Below are 15,066 nucleotides of genomic sequence, written 5' to 3' on the forward strand. Positions count from 1 at the left end.
GTTTAACCACACATTTGAATAACCAAATTTAATCATTCAATAATCTTCTTTTCACATATATAAATTATAAAATTATTAATTCCGTTTACTTAAGAATGCTAATGCCTAAATTATTGAACGAATGAATACATTCATCTGAGATTCTTTTAATTAAACATAGTCCACAAAAACATCATTTCTAAATTAAGGTCATGAACCAGCAGGGTTGTTTTTACGGGAAATTATCTTTCCCGTAAGCTTTATTTATCAAATGAAAATCGAATATTCAATAAAGACGTAGCCTAGGCTATAGCCCAAACTGGGCTTGGTTAATTGGAGCAATTAATTCAAACCGTCTATTCGAGTGGTCACTTTCTCCGTCCAATCTGTGCCATCAGCCGCGCATTGTCCGCAGCTTTTGCGCGTAGGTTCTTGGACTTGGCGATGTCGAAGAGAATGTTCATGATATTAGTGGGGACGTCTAAGGACAGGGTAAACTTGCTCCGTCGGTCACTCTTCGCGCTGTTTTGGAACATCTTGCTCCTGAGCTGCGTCTGACTGAGGTACCGATAGTTCGCAGGAGGGTAAGTCCGTTTTTCTCGCGACTCCGCCGAGGAGAGATCATCAGTCTTGAAGAGAGAACCCCAACTTTCTGACATGGAGTCATTGGGAACCTCTTCCCCCTTGATCGCGGCGAGGATCTCGTTGTCGCAAAGTAGGTTGGACTGGGTTTGGTACAGGCGGAGGCAAAGGCTGGAGGATGGTGTACACAGCACTGAGAGTACGACCAGTGTTCTAAGAAATGACAACATGCTGCCCTACAAGTCGAAGAGAAAACATATTTGTATGTAAGTTATTTTGTCATTCGGCTAAAATAGTATTACGTAGTCTTGTCTTGGCGACATACTTTGGCAATGAGTGATAAGCCATGTGGGTAAAAAATGTAGGCTACTTACCAACTCCCTTGCGATGCAATTTAAAATCAGACGCAAAAACTGAAAAGTAGGCTAAAGAAGGTACCCAAGACAAGTTGCTTTGAAATCTTGAAAATCCTCAAGTTCAGGTTTTTAACTGCGACCTCTTTCTCTCTCTAGCGGTGTGGACCGTCTGATCGGTAATTTGGCTAGCTCATCCATTCGTTGGGAATTCATTTAGTAGGAGACCATCGAACCGCAATCATGCGCCAGCACTAACGTCACACTGTTGACATCTCTGCTCTCCTCTCAAAGATTTCGCCTACTGTTATACATTGAAAGAGTTCATGCATGCGGACCTCCCAGCAGGCTGTAGCACGCACGGTTATTTTTAGGCAATATTTCACATTCATTCAAACCCACAAGAAGCCGAAGTTTAAAAAAAGTGAATAAATCAAGTCATTTTCAGTACCACGGACAGTGGCACATAGATTGCTCTTCGTCCTCAAAATAAACGTTGGTGGTATAATTGAACAGACTGACACACTGTTAAAAATACAATCTTAATACATGTGAAACAACACAATATCACAAAATGCGTAGTTTACGTTAATTGGTTTAGAAATACGACAAAACTAGACTAGGGTGACATCTGCCTTTCGAAATTGAATGTTTCACCCATAATTTGTCAGGGGATGAGGAGAACGTGAAAGTCTAAAAATAGGAAACCATTTTAGAGAGAAAATGTTAAGGATCCTATAGTTATTGGTCCTCCAGAAATAAAACGTTGAGCTACTATTTTAATATTCTTTGAAGTCCTTGGACAGTTAATCAAGCTCTGTCCATCCTCCAAGGAAAAAGCTCATTAAAGTAGTGTACCAGATAGTGGGCGTTTTTTACGGTCGTAACATGGGTTGATGTATATGATTAGGTAAGGATATAGCTTCCAGTTAAGAGCCGATTCTATGGATATATTAGTTTAAGCCGGATAAGTCAGTTCCCTTGTTGAGACTGCATACAGATTACATCCCAAACTGAGCCTAGGCCTAACTGACTCCGTTTCAAATAAAAGCAAACTAATGAGAATGATAGGCTGTACTTTGTGTGTGCTTGGCCCTTTGTCAACCCCACCCCCCCCATCTCCCCTCTCAGGAATCCCCTTCCACCCTCGGTCTGTGTGGGTGGCATGTCCACTCATACAGCCTCTCACTTCCTTGCTGGGTTGGTCATCTGGCTCTCAGCCTGCCTGACAGCGCCCCCTGCTGCCAGGGCATATGTACTGGGAGAGAGGCGTCGGCAGTCAAGCAGCCTCCGAGCGTGTAACTTCACCCCCTCGGCCTTCTGGGATACTGGAGGTTTTGTTACATTTACATTTAGTCATTTAGTAGACACTCTTATCCAGAGCGACTTACAGTAAGTACAGGGACATTCCTCCCGAGGCAAGTAGGGTGAAGTGCCTTGCCCAAGGACACAACGTCATTCAGCACGGCCGGGAATCGAACCGGCAACCTTGTGATTAATAGCCCGATTCCCTAACCGCTCAGCCATCTGACATCTCTTTTATATAAGGTGCACGGTGGATGATGGATGGATGATTTGACAGACAGATGGGTGGGGAGGGAGTCAGACAGACCAACGGATAAACAGGCCGCCAGATAGAGAAAGAGAGGGAGGGAGAGAGAGAGAGAGAGAGAGAGAGAGAGAGAGAGAGAGGGAGGGAGGGAGAGAGGGAGGGAGAGAGGGAGGGAGAGAGGGAGGGAGAGAGGGAGGGAGAAAGAGAGGGAGAGAGGGAGAAAGAGAGGGAGGGAGAGAGGGAGGGAGGCAGGGATGGAGGAGACAGTTCGTGGAGCAGACTTCGAGCCCTCCAGCCCGCAGGACATTCTGTCAAAGTGACCGAGAGGAGAGAAGTTCCTGGACAGGACAACCAGAGAGACTTTAGACCAGGAAACAAGCCAAGCTTCATCACAGCCAAATAGAACACTATCCAAATACAGGAGCAAGTAGGGTCACGATGCACACCCACACACATCCCTCTACATATGCAGACGTGTGTAGTCACACACACACACACACAACACACAGTACACGCACAGAGACACTTTATTTTGTAACACTCACAGTCAAGTTTGTAAAATCGATTCACGTACACAGTATCACAGTTGTAAAAATCATTCATTGCTTGTTATGGTATGCGTTGTACAGTGAAATGACCGATTTATCAGTAGTCTCAAGGCTAATCAGTGATGTTTATAAATCAAAATCAAATCAACCCTCAGTAAAAATACAGTTTCTCCAAACAATTACAAATAATATATGAAAAATTATTAATAACAAACAAATGGTGAGTGTAAAATGATCTGATAGTTAAACTTAGTTTACTTTAAATACAAATGAGAAACTCGACTCAAAAGAAAAATGTTAAGAATGTACATTTGGTCATTTACAAAAAAACTGCAGTCTTGACTGACACTTCACCTTCTGGGCTGAAGACCTGTGGGCATAAGCAACGCTTTGAAATATTTTTTGTTTAGTAAAATGCTAAATGACTAAATGTAAAATATATACAAAAAATTTGGTTAGAATATATACATATTTCTTGATTGGATCAGAACTCCCAAATCACCCTTCGAAATCTGACCCAACCCCTCTCATTGCCCCCTCCTCCCCCCCTTTGCAAAAGAATATCACCACTTTTACAGCCTCTTCCACCTGGCTGCTTACCTGGCCTCTCCTTCCCACAATGCACCTGACACTCCTGCTTGGTGGCGAAGCTGTTCCTGCTGCCCCCACAGCCCCCGTACACAAACGGCCTGCAGGCCCCGGAGGCAGGGTGGTAGTACCACAACAGGGAATACTCTGAACACCCCCCCTCCGTCATCGGCTCCAGGCAGGGGTCGAAGGTCAATCCTGTGAAAGCAGGGGTCAAAGGTCAATACTGTCAAAGGTCAATCCTGTCAGACTACTGATCCTGTGAAGGCAGAAATGTAGTTCCGTGTGGCGGGAAGGAAGAGATGGTAGGTTACCACACTGGTACACATGTGGCCTTGCTGTTACATTGTGTTTTGAAAGCGATAGTTTACATTTACATTTTACATTTACATTTAGTCATTTAGCAGACGCTCTTATCCAGAGCGACTTACAGTAAGTACAGGGACATTCCCCCCCGAGGCAAGTAGGGTGAAGTGCCTTGCCCAAGGACACAACGTCATTTGGCACGGCCGGGAATCGAACTGGCAACCTTCTGATTACTAGCCCAACTCCCTCACCGCTCAGCCACCTGACTCTCTGTAGTTTAGACTAAATGTTTTCTAGTGCATCTTAGGCTTACAGTGCAAGAGGGAAGGTTTGGAAACGTGTTCAGAATGAAAGGTAATGTACAGGATGACCCCAAACAATACCTTTAAATATTTACCATAAATCCTTCAAGTTAACAAAATGAGAAGGAACAAGATATTGCAGCAGTCGAATATTATCAGCCTGTCACTTGTCTGAGCCTCTTCAGAGGCTGAGTCAGTGATTGTGTTCTCACATCCTAGTCTGTCTTTCATCCTTCTTGTTGGATGGAATGGTTATGCAAAAACCCATTCATACTTTTCCCAGACATACACACACAGTCTCGCGCGCGCATACACACACTTTGATCAGTGGATTAAAGTGTGGTCTTATCTCTCGCCCCCTCACTCTCCTGTTCTTCCACACTCATTACAGACCGATGACAGGGAACAGGAGAAGCTGCTGAACACGCAGAGAAGGAGAGAACAGGATGGGGAAACACTGAAAAAGAGAAAAGACTGGAAAAGAGAGTGAAAGATGCCAATCTCTTCATCCGTTTGTCGTTCACCTGTCGTTCTCTCAACTCTTCTCCTGCGCCTCCGAGCCCTCTCCACACCCCCGTCCAGGCCAGAGTCTAGCAGCCGGAGGCAAAAGGGACTCATTAACTCACAGACAGGAGGATTAAACCATTTAGGTATAAGTGGGGGCCGTCGGGTTCCACTCACACTCCACTAATCAACACAGGGTCCTCTTGATGAATTCATTCACCTTTTCTGCACTCACTCCACTTAGGATGTTAAGATTCAGCTGGAGTGTTTAGCGAACAGGCTCTTCAGCTCATGCTGTCATAGAGGAACGCCGAGGGAAAAGCGAAAGATCCAGACCTTGTCCCTATCTGGGGTCTGTCTGTTTGTATGCTCAGCATATCAATGTGTAATGTAACGTGTGTGTGAGTGTGCGTGAATTTGAGTACATTATCATGTTTTACTTGTCACACACCGGTAGCTCAGCTATCAAGTTACACTTCAGATGTTGCTGTTTTGAACATTGTGAATATGTAAATCACATCGTGACTTTGACCATGGCGATGTTAAAAGACCATTTTTGATTATTTCCGCATGCGGAAATAATTTATTGATTGTGGAATAACAAATATGAATCGACAGCAAAAGTTAGCGTTGTCTGGGGGTTTCATGTGAAACATTTCACTGACATCGTTCTCTCTATTTCTGTACGTTTCTTATATTTGTCCTCAACCTTTTGTTCCCGGAGAATCTGCTGTGTCGTGAAACACGGACTGAAACGGTACTCTGTCATTGTTGAGTTCATTATATTTCACTTATGAATGCAGGAAATACAAAGCACACAATCAAGAAGTTTCTCATAATAGATGCATTATTCTGGTTGACCCTGGATTCTGCAGATAGCAGGGCCTGGTCTGAATCTACAGGACTGTGCAAAAGTCTTAGGCACATTTTTCACGTGAATGTAACGTAATTTTACGTGAACGTAAATTTGTCTTCTGTATTTATAGGTTAGGGTTAGGGCAGTATAAAAGTGCAATGTTGAAAACATTTTTGTTTTGTCTTTTACATTTCATTATTTCTTAAAGCATTTATTTCCATTTGTGCCAAAGACTGTTGCACAGTCCTGTACCTCTTTTGTTTGCGATGTTGTGGTGACAGCAGCGATGGGTGGTGTTACCAGGGAGGTTGTCCTGGGGTGGGGTCCCATCCACCTGTGAAGGGATGTGTGGAGGAGAGCTGGGTGTGGAACCCAACACTCCTTCTTCAAGTATTCTCTCCTCTCTCTCCTTCCCCCTTTCTTGCTCGGGCCGGCTGCGAGTGAGGGATGATACGTCCCCCAGCTCTCTTCCATCTCCAGCCAGCAAGCTTGCAGTAGCAGGGCCTGTGGACTTAACCATCCGCTGGTAGTCTGTCCCTGTAACACCCACGCACACACACAGATTTAAATGTCTAGATGAAACGGTAGATAGAAACGGGTTTTAAACCGAGCATAATAAATCTTCGTAGTAAAGTTGTTCTCGTGTTGTTATAAGAAAGGGATCTAACACGTTTTTAGGCGGGTCTCCTAAATCAATAATAACTGCTGTGTTAATTCTGAATTGCGTCGGGCGTAGTGCTGGTGCACGATCATTGAGGCTGGTCTCGTGCTTGTGAATGACTCCAATGTCACAGTCTCGGTGCTTAGAGAACACACCAGAACACACCAGATGGAACACTGCAGGGGGTGCCTTGCTACAGCAGTGGGAGTTCTAGAACACACATGCTTAAACGTAGTGTACGCACATAAACACACATGCTTAAACGTAGTGTAGGCACATAAACACTCATGCGCCCACCAATCATGTATCTCATCTTTGTATGAGGGCATGCATGTATGTACACATGAGAAGGTTCTATAAACGCAGGCACGTGCATGCCCACATGCCCTCACACACACACACACACACACACACACACACACACACACACACACACACACACACACACACACACACACAGCCTCCCATACTCACCACACTTCTCCACCACCTCCTGTGTGACCAGTTCCTTCATCTTCTCAACCTCAAGGTATAAGAAGACCAGAACAGCGTCACAGTTAGGGGCAGTCGTCCTCACGACGCCCTCAGGTCAAGCCTCAATCTGTACACGGTCCCTGTTTGCTTAGCTTCAGTCTACATGGGAGTCCCTGAGGGAGGATGCAGGATGCAGGTTCCTACTTACCGACAGGCCTGGTTCTCCCTTGTCTCCCTTGGCTCCGTCTGGTCCAAACTTCCCCTGCAGAGACAACAAACGTTTCTATCGTGCGTGCATCTCCAGTCTCTCGGTTCATCAATTATTTATGGCAAAGACTACTCAAGATACGCAGGTGGGAGTGGACACTGGGGTGTCTGCCTGACTAGAGTTAGGTCTGATTGGCTGGAGTTAGGTCTGACTGACTAGAGTTAGGTCTGATTGGCTGGAGTTGGGTCTGATTGGCTGGAGTTAGGTCTGATTGGCTGGAGTTAGGTTTAGACGGCCGTGTTGTTACGGCGTCGTGGCGACGCGGTGCGTGGCTGGTTCAGCTGTGTCTCAGGCTGCCTTACCTTATCCCCCTTCAGTCCAGCAGTGCCAGAAAGACCCCTCTGGCACGGTTTCCCTCTACCTCGCCTGCCCCTCTCTCCCTGAGGGAAAGACATTAGACGAGTCACGTTGTGTTTGAAGACACACATGTACAATGTCCCTCGCCCGCCCCTCTCTCCCCGAGGAAGACAATTAGACAATTTAACTTCCATTGAAACACACACATGTGAAATAGCACGCAGGCCTGTGCTCGTACACACACGGACATACACAGACCTCAGTCTGTTCATTCATTTGCACGAAAACTTTTAACAGCGACATGGACAGGATTAGGACACTGCTGTCCTCTGTGGATAGGTATAACTTTGACTCATAATTAGGCTCGTACTTGTATCCACTACAGATTCTAAACAGACAACGCATCAAAAACGGACCCCAATTAACTGTCCCCTTGGAAAGACCTTGTTAAAGATCTGACCAATCAACATCAAGAGGCTGCTAATTGTTGCTGAAAGGAGGCATTTGCATGCTATTCAGTTTGAAACTTTGTTTAGTTTCCCCCCATAGGCAGAAATAGCCTAGTCTCTCTGTGAGTTAATTAGGAGCAGCAGCAGCAAGGGTTTGTATACATAAGAACCCTTCTCACTGTCACACACCACAGACAGATGTGTTGTCTGTAATCAAGCTCGCTTCATTCTCCAGTTTGTCACCGTCCCCAGTTTTCCTTAAGTGAGTCAGGTTTCTGGACACAAATATAGCTGTTGAAGATTTATACACTAGGAAAATGTACACTAGGTTGTGTGTGTGTGTTTATAATAGAGGGTGATCGGCTAGTTTTGTGCTTGCCCACGTTTGACACAACATCCTTTTACATCTCAGTGTGTGCCTGTCCACATGTCCTGTCCACATGTCCTGTCCACATGTCCTGTCCACATGTCCTGTCCACATGTCCACATGTCCTGTCCACATGTCCTGTCCACATTTCCACATGTCCTGTCCACATGTCCTGTCCCCATGTCCTGTCCACATGTCCTGTCCACATGTCCTGTCCACATGTCCTGTCCACATGTCCTGTCCACATGTCCACATGTCCTGTCCACATGTCCTGTCCACATGTCCTGTCCACATGTCCTGTCCACATGTCCACATGTCCTGTCCACATGTCCTGTCCACATGTCCTGTCCACATGTCCTGTCCACATGTCCGACACGACACCCTGATACACCCGTGTGTCCCACCTTGTGTCCTGGGGAGCCCCTGGGCCCTGCAGGCCCTGGATGGCCCTGCTCTCCATCCATCCCTGTGGCCCCTGAAGACCCTTTGAACCCTGGGAACCCAGCGAAACCTGTGGCCCCCTACAGGACAAGACACACTGCATTATGGGAACCAACAGAAACGTTTGATCACAACCAAACATGAGCTGGACATGTAAGGTTTTGATGCTGTGACACCATTCATGTTTCCAAACAGAATAAACCGTGTGTAAGAACATAGTTTGACAGCTAGTGTTGACCAACCTTTTCTCCTCTCACCCCCGGGGAACCCTCCACGCCATTTAGGCCTCCATCTCCTTTGTCACCCTGTCAACAAGGACATTTAAAGGACGTTTCTACGTACAGGAAGTGTGCTCATGTGTGTGCCAGCATGGAACTCACCTTCCGACCTGTCAGTCCATTGAGACCTGGGTTTCCTGGGGTGCCAGGAAAGCCCATATCCCCCTTGGTGAGAACAACACGACAGCGTTCAGAACAAGCTCATAGGATAACTGACTTTTCCTGCGTGCCAGAAAGTTCTACATCATGACTCACCTTGTCTCCTTCCAACCCCAGACTCCCCATGCGTCCAGGGAGACCACGGAAGCCCTGTCCAGACACACGAGCAGCCAAGCTCAACAACAGAGTTTACAGACAGGCATTACAGAAATACTTCTCCAATTATCGTTTGACGATAATCCCTGTAACGAGCTCCCGTCTATTTTCATACATCCTCACCTTCTCTCCTTTCTCCCCAGTGTCTCCCGGTAACCCTGGCTCGCCCATGTCCCCCTGCACAGGAATGTACAAAAATAGATATTTCTTATCTGATAATAAACATGAGCATCAATTCTGGACGCTATCTCAGAGCCTGTTTATATCCTCGCCTGGTCTCCTTTCTGGCCTTGCTGTCCTTCGTCTCCTGTGTCCCCTTTCTCTCCATCCAATCCGTTGTTGCCATTGCGACCCTGTGACGACAATGAGCCAATGAATGACCACAACTGTTGCAAGACATCTTATGGACAAAACTTTATTAGGTGTAAGAAAGGTGATTTAGGAGAGAATGACTCACCACGACGCCATTGGCTCCAGGCTCCCCGGTATCTCCCTGGCAACACAAACACAACCAAAACACAACATCGTAGTACCACTTCCTGTTCATACATGTAAAACAGAAAACAATAGCTACAAAGCATATTTCTAAGTAGTTATTGCTGCTTTGGAAGCTGTTAAATACTGTAGACGGTCCAGTGAAGACTGGTGCTGACCTTCTGGCCGACTGGACCTCTGGCTCCAAAGGGCCCGACGCCTCCTTTGGTTCCTGCGTCTCCTTTGAGGCCCTGAGGTAATGTCACATCACAGTGAAACTAAATATTGGCACTGCGGGTATAATGTGGGAGTGTGTGTGTTAATGTTGACGTAACTGTGAGTAGATTCACATTACTGTGCAAATGTCTTAGGCACCCAGATCTTTGACATGAATATTAATAAACATGTTCATATTTTCTGATTTTTCGTCTTCTGTATTTGTGCTGGCAGTTTAACAGTGAAATGTTAGAAAACTAACAAATCCAGAACCTTGAACCCTGGGGGTCCGTCCTCGCCCTTTTCTCCTTTATCACCGTCGAAACCCGGAGATCCTCGAACTCCCTAAAAACAGAGACGAATCGATCAAAACATATTTCCCGTGCTCACACCCTGCGTCGCTCTCGTAGCGGCCTGCGTCCCGAGCCCCAGCTCTCTCCGTGAGCTCACCCCTTCTCCTTTGCCCCCCTTGTACCCGCGAGGCCCTTGGATCTGGAGAGGGCTGCCCTGTAAGGAGCCATGAAACAGTCAGCCTTCACATCAAACATGCTGGGATTATTTATACCTGCGAGTTAAGAAGATGTTGTTCGTATATCCTACCCTTTCGCCTGTGATTCCTGGCAGACCTATGTCACCCTGTGAAGAGAGGCATTTTGGGGGAGAATCTTAATAAAAAAATATGTTATAAAGACACGGAGATACTGTTCACACCTCTCTCAAACATCTCGTGTTTGTGATTTATAGTTTTCCAGATCCAGTTTCTACCTAAACCTGACTGACCGTAGCTGAGCTTGGTGGAAAAGGTTGAAAGACAAAATGTTCCAAGGAAATTTTGAGGTAACAGAAGTGATAGCTGTCTGGACCCTTCAATATGAGGCGAAGGGAGATAGACTTGCTGACACTTTGACTGAGGCCTCAAACATCAGTCTTGTCAAAGCAAACCAACAAAAAGAATCTCCTTGAGTTAAAAAACAAAACAAAAGAAATAATAATCTTCAGGAACCAAAGCAGACTGAAAATATTTTTCTGTGGATCACCAACTGTATTTGTTATTTAAATATATATGTTTCATGTTAAAGATTTTAGGGAGTCCGACTCTTAAGTACCTTTTCCCCTTTACTGCCAGCAAAGCCCTTTGGACCCTAGGAGAGAAAGGTTGATATAATGAAAAGCTAATTTCTCTTAGTCATTACAGTAAATCCGTGTACTGATACTAATAGGTATATATTATTTACGAATAAAATAATTTTGTATCTCAAGATTCATGTCGGTGACTTACTGTGTTTCCAAATGCTCCTTTAACTCCTGTGGTGCCCTTTTCACCCTGCAGCAGCACAGATCATAAATAAACATTACTATATCTACTATACTATATATAATACAAATATATATAATTAATATGATGGGCAGATTCTTCTCTGTGGTAGTGTTTCAGGGAATCAACATCTCACCCTTCGACCTGGGATCCCGGCAATGCCTCTGTCACCAGGTTCTCCTGGGACGTTGTCACCCTGGAAAAATACATTTACGTTTTGACATTTTATCCAGAGCAACGTGCGTATAGAAGTACAGCAGAAGTTTCCATGTAGGTCTTAGCATAGCATCGGTCTTAGGCTACCTCACCTTCTCTCCCTTCGTCCCCGGAAGGCCAGACGGGCCCTGTGAGCCCAGGAAACATCCATCATGACACACGTTACTCAAGTCAACACAGTGTTAGGAAGGCTACGCTAGGCTAACGTTACCAACTTTACACAGTGTAAGGCTACGCTAGGCTAACGTTACCAACTTTACACAGTGTAAGGCTACGCTAGGCTAATGTTACCAACTTTACACAGTGTAAGACTACGCTAGGCTAATGTTACCAACTTTACACAGTGTAAGACTACGCTAGGCTAACGTTACCAACTTTACACAGTGTAAGACTACGCTAGGCTAATGTTACCAACTTTACACAGTGTAAGACTACGCTAGGCTAACGTTACCAACTTTACACAGTGTAAGGCTACGCTAGGCTAATGTTACCAACTTTACACAGTGTAAGACTACGCTAGGCTAATGTTACCAACTTTACACAGTGTAAGACTACGCTAGGCTAACGTTACCAACTTTACACAGTGTAAGACTACGTTAGGCTAACATTATCAACTATATACTGTATAAGGCTATAGCTGACGCTCCCATCTTACTGTAACATAGGGTTACCAGATTTGAGTTTGTGAAAAAAAGGACACTTCGTTGCGTCGACGGGCGGGGGGGGGGGGGGGGGGGATACCATCTGATCACATTGACAGTTCTCTCTACAGTCAGAGCTCGCTCAAGAAGGTGGAACGTAAGGGAGATACCTTTTCCAAAACTTGTAAGGGCCTAATAGTTATAATAATATCCGACGAGGCAAAATCCCGGACAATTTTGGAATCCCTGCCGGACACATTTTTTAGGTCTCAAAAAGAGGACATGTCCGGGTAAAAGAGGACGTCTGGTGTCACCCTATGTAACACAGTGCAAGGCTAAGCTAAGGTTCCTGTTTCTCGACACCGTACCAGTGCTCCAGGTGCTCCGGGTCCTCCGAGGGTCCCAGGCGAGCCGTTCTTCCCCCGCCTTCCTCTGTCTCCCTGCAGAGGAGACACGTTCATGACCGGTTATGCGGACGAAGAATGAAGTAGCTGTTCTAGTCGTCGTTCTATTCGATAGAGAAGAGGCGCTGTTGCTCTATACCTCTCTCCCCGGCTCTCCTGGGTCACCTGGCTGGCCTCGTGGGCCCTGAGAACCTGGCGTCCCTGGGTTACCGCTGATACCCTGAATACCTTGAGCCCCAGGGGGGCCGGGTTCACCTGGCTCGCCCTGAGAGAGAGAGAGAGAGAGAGAGAGAGAGAGAGAGAGAGAGAGAGAGAGAGAGAGGGAGAGAGAGAGAGAGAGAGAGAGAGAGAGTGATGGGTTGGGGGGGGATTAATTATTTACATTCTGTTTTCATGCTCACTAACTGTGTTTTCAATTCAATTGATAGTGATAGAGAAAAACTGAGAGTTGTGGAGAATGAGAAAGATATGAGAGAGATAGACAAACAGGTAGACAGACAGACCGACAGGCTGGCAGACAGACAGACAGACAGACTGACCGACAGGCTGGCAGACAGACAGACAGACAGACCGACAGGCTGGCAGACAGACCAACAGGCTGGCAGACAGACAGACAGACCGACAGGCTGGCAGACAGACAGGCAGACAGACAGACCGACAGGCTGGCAGACAGACAGACAGACCGACAGGCTGGCAGACAGACAGACAGACAGACAGACTGGCAGACAGACAGACAGACCGACAGGCTGGCAGACAGACCAACAGGCTGGCAGGCAGGCAGACAGGATGAGGTCTACCTTCTGTCCTGGTGGTCCAGCCTGACCTTCTGGGCCTCTGTGGCCCAGTCCTGGCTCTCCCTGACCCCACAAACACAACAGTCACAAACACACAGATACTGCACTCCTAATACCTGACAAACCTGACATACCTGAATGGTCCAAAAAGCCACTTCTCAGTTTATATTCCACTGATTGTTGATTGAGTTCATGTGCATTTGAATTATACAAACATACCTTTTGACCCCTCTCGCCAATTTCACCCTGAATAAACACAGAGTAATGGGTGTTAGACAGTTGCCGCGAGGCCCTATCTACAGCTCATCAATTTTTTTTTACCAAAGCAGCAGCGTCTGTTAAACAACTTGGGATAAAAAAGAACACATTGTTTCCAAGGATAACTTTCATATCAGTGTGCCTAGCTAACTGGGAATTGTGTGTGCTAATCTAGCCGTCACGGCGAATCAGAAATCCAAAATAGAACTCTGGCAACATCAAAGGGCAGGGTTCTATCCGAGCGAAGCTGTTTGATTGACAGGAGGGGTGTGACGTCATTGGGTGGCAGATGTGAGTAGGCGGGAGCAGTAGTGATACATCTGATGTTGTGACATTATATCTCCTAGGAACCGCTGGCTATGGAAACACGTGTGTTAAGACCGATCCAACAAAGCAGTCATTAACCTTTCATTTAACTGATATCAGGAGTATTTCAACTGTCACATTAAATTGTCAATGTAAAGGATCTGATTATAATGCAAACAGGTTTGCTGGGGCAGTCTCCATGGTTTGATCATCTTCAGTTCTTGATAAAAGAGCTTTTATCAAGATTGACTGTGTTGTTTAGGATCATTAACATTACAGTTTTCACCTTTGGTCCAGGAAGTCCATTTTCCCCTGGGCCACCCTTCAAAAACAGGGACAGAATAGGAACAGTAGAACGTAAGAACGTAGTTTCTATGTATCAGATGTAAAACAAAATATATGTCTTGTTTTTTGGGGTGGTTTTGAACTGTAGGTTACATACCTTTAGATGGAAATATTCTGGACCAGGGTATCTTGTCCCCCCTGCTTCCCCATCATATCCGTCCTCTCCTCCTCTCTGTCTTTCCATCTCTTCCCTTTCTCTTTCCCACTCCTCTCTCTCTCTATCCAGATCTCTTTCTCCCGGACCCTCTGTCTCTACCCTGTCTGTTTCCAGCTCTTTCTCCCTCTCCATGATCTCTCTCTCAATTTTCTCTCTCTCCATTTTCTCCTTCTCAATTTTCTCTCTTTCCAACTCCAGCTCTGCATCCCTCTCTTTCTCCAGCTCCATCCTCTCTCTCTCCATCTCCATCCTCTCCCTTTCTCTCTCCATCTCCATCCTGTCTGTCTCTCTGTCCACATCTTCCTCTCCCTCCCAATCGTAGTCTCCGCTTCTCTCCTCCTCTTCCTCAAACTCTGCGTCAGGGTCCTGCTCTCCTTCGTGCTCTGTTCCGGCTCTTTCCTTCTCCACCACGTCGCTCTCCTCCCTCTCCTCCCTCTCCTCCCTCGTCTCCCAGATCTCCTCGTCTGCCTCCCTCTGCCACGGCCTCTCACTCTCTGGGGTTGTTTCAGGTCCTTCTCTCTCATCCCCTGCCTCTGTACGCATCTCTCCCCCCCTCACCCTCTCCCGTCCTCTCACACTCACCTCCCCTCTCTTCCTCTCCCTCTCTTCCCTCTCTTCCCCCCTCCCCCTCTCCTGTTCTCTCTCCCTTGCCTCCCCTCTCCTCCTCTCTCTCTCTGGAGAGGTGTCAGTGTGAGATTCCGGGTTGCTGTTTTCCTGTTTATTTCTCTGTAACCACATATGATGATATAAATAAATCATGTTTGGAAGAAGTTTAACATTCCTCCTATAAGGTGATAGGATTAACATTGTATCTAATAAG

The 15,066-nt window shown here is 46.2% G+C and overlaps 2 protein-coding genes across 2 annotated transcripts in view; both read right to left on the reverse strand.

Moving 5' to 3' along the window:
• Positions 1-347: 347 nt before the first annotated feature.
• On the reverse strand, positions 348-909 carry ucn3l (urocortin 3, like). Its single transcript, XM_067254941.1, has 2 exons — positions 887-909; positions 348-732 (listed from the first exon to the last, which is right to left on the reverse strand). Exons 1-2 carry the CDS (start codon positions 907-909, stop codon positions 348-350), a joined length of 408 nt encoding a protein of 135 aa, XP_067111042.1.
• Positions 910-2,986: 2,077 nt separating this feature from the next.
• Positions 2,987-15,066, reverse strand: part of col7a1l (collagen type VII alpha 1-like) — a 49,329-nt gene continuing 37,249 nt past the window's right edge. The window contains exons 82-110 of the mRNA XM_067254942.1: positions 14,873-14,972; positions 14,187-14,773; positions 14,031-14,066; positions 13,400-13,426; positions 13,184-13,243; positions 12,526-12,651; positions 12,351-12,422; positions 11,434-11,469; positions 11,262-11,321; positions 11,090-11,134; positions 10,917-10,952; positions 10,411-10,446; positions 10,261-10,317; positions 10,084-10,155; positions 9,774-9,845; positions 9,578-9,613; positions 9,393-9,473; positions 9,244-9,297; positions 9,061-9,114; positions 8,908-8,970; positions 8,770-8,832; positions 8,491-8,607; positions 7,276-7,353; positions 6,914-6,967; positions 6,706-6,754; positions 5,871-6,107; positions 4,735-4,800; positions 3,615-3,800; positions 2,987-3,384 (exon numbers count right to left, since the gene is read on the reverse strand). Of these exons, the coding sequence (XP_067111043.1) occupies positions 3,365-3,384; positions 3,615-3,800; positions 4,735-4,800; positions 5,871-6,107; positions 6,706-6,754; positions 6,914-6,967; positions 7,276-7,353; positions 8,491-8,607; positions 8,770-8,832; positions 8,908-8,970; positions 9,061-9,114; positions 9,244-9,297; positions 9,393-9,473; positions 9,578-9,613; positions 9,774-9,845; positions 10,084-10,155; positions 10,261-10,317; positions 10,411-10,446; positions 10,917-10,952; positions 11,090-11,134; positions 11,262-11,321; positions 11,434-11,469; positions 12,351-12,422; positions 12,526-12,651; positions 13,184-13,243; positions 13,400-13,426; positions 14,031-14,066; positions 14,187-14,773; positions 14,873-14,972 (2,580 nt within the window). The 3' untranslated portion in view covers positions 2,987-3,364. The remainder of the gene's footprint in view (positions 3,385-3,614; positions 3,801-4,734; positions 4,801-5,870; positions 6,108-6,705; positions 6,755-6,913; positions 6,968-7,275; positions 7,354-8,490; positions 8,608-8,769; positions 8,833-8,907; positions 8,971-9,060; positions 9,115-9,243; positions 9,298-9,392; positions 9,474-9,577; positions 9,614-9,773; positions 9,846-10,083; positions 10,156-10,260; positions 10,318-10,410; positions 10,447-10,916; positions 10,953-11,089; positions 11,135-11,261; positions 11,322-11,433; positions 11,470-12,350; positions 12,423-12,525; positions 12,652-13,183; positions 13,244-13,399; positions 13,427-14,030; positions 14,067-14,186; positions 14,774-14,872; positions 14,973-15,066) is intronic.

Source organism: Osmerus mordax, chromosome 17 (assembly GCF_038355195.1).
Source record: "Osmerus mordax isolate fOsmMor3 chromosome 17, fOsmMor3.pri, whole genome shotgun sequence".
Taxonomy (NCBI): domain Eukaryota; kingdom Metazoa; phylum Chordata; class Actinopteri; order Osmeriformes; family Osmeridae; genus Osmerus; species Osmerus mordax.

Coding starts and splice junctions, on each gene's coding strand:
- ucn3l (XM_067254941.1), bottom strand. CDS start 909: ATGGCTTATCACTCATTGCCAAA. Junction 733..886: donor GCTTATCACTCATTGCCAAA/GTATGTCGCCAA, acceptor ACCATCCTCCAG/CCTTTGCCTCCGCCTGTACC.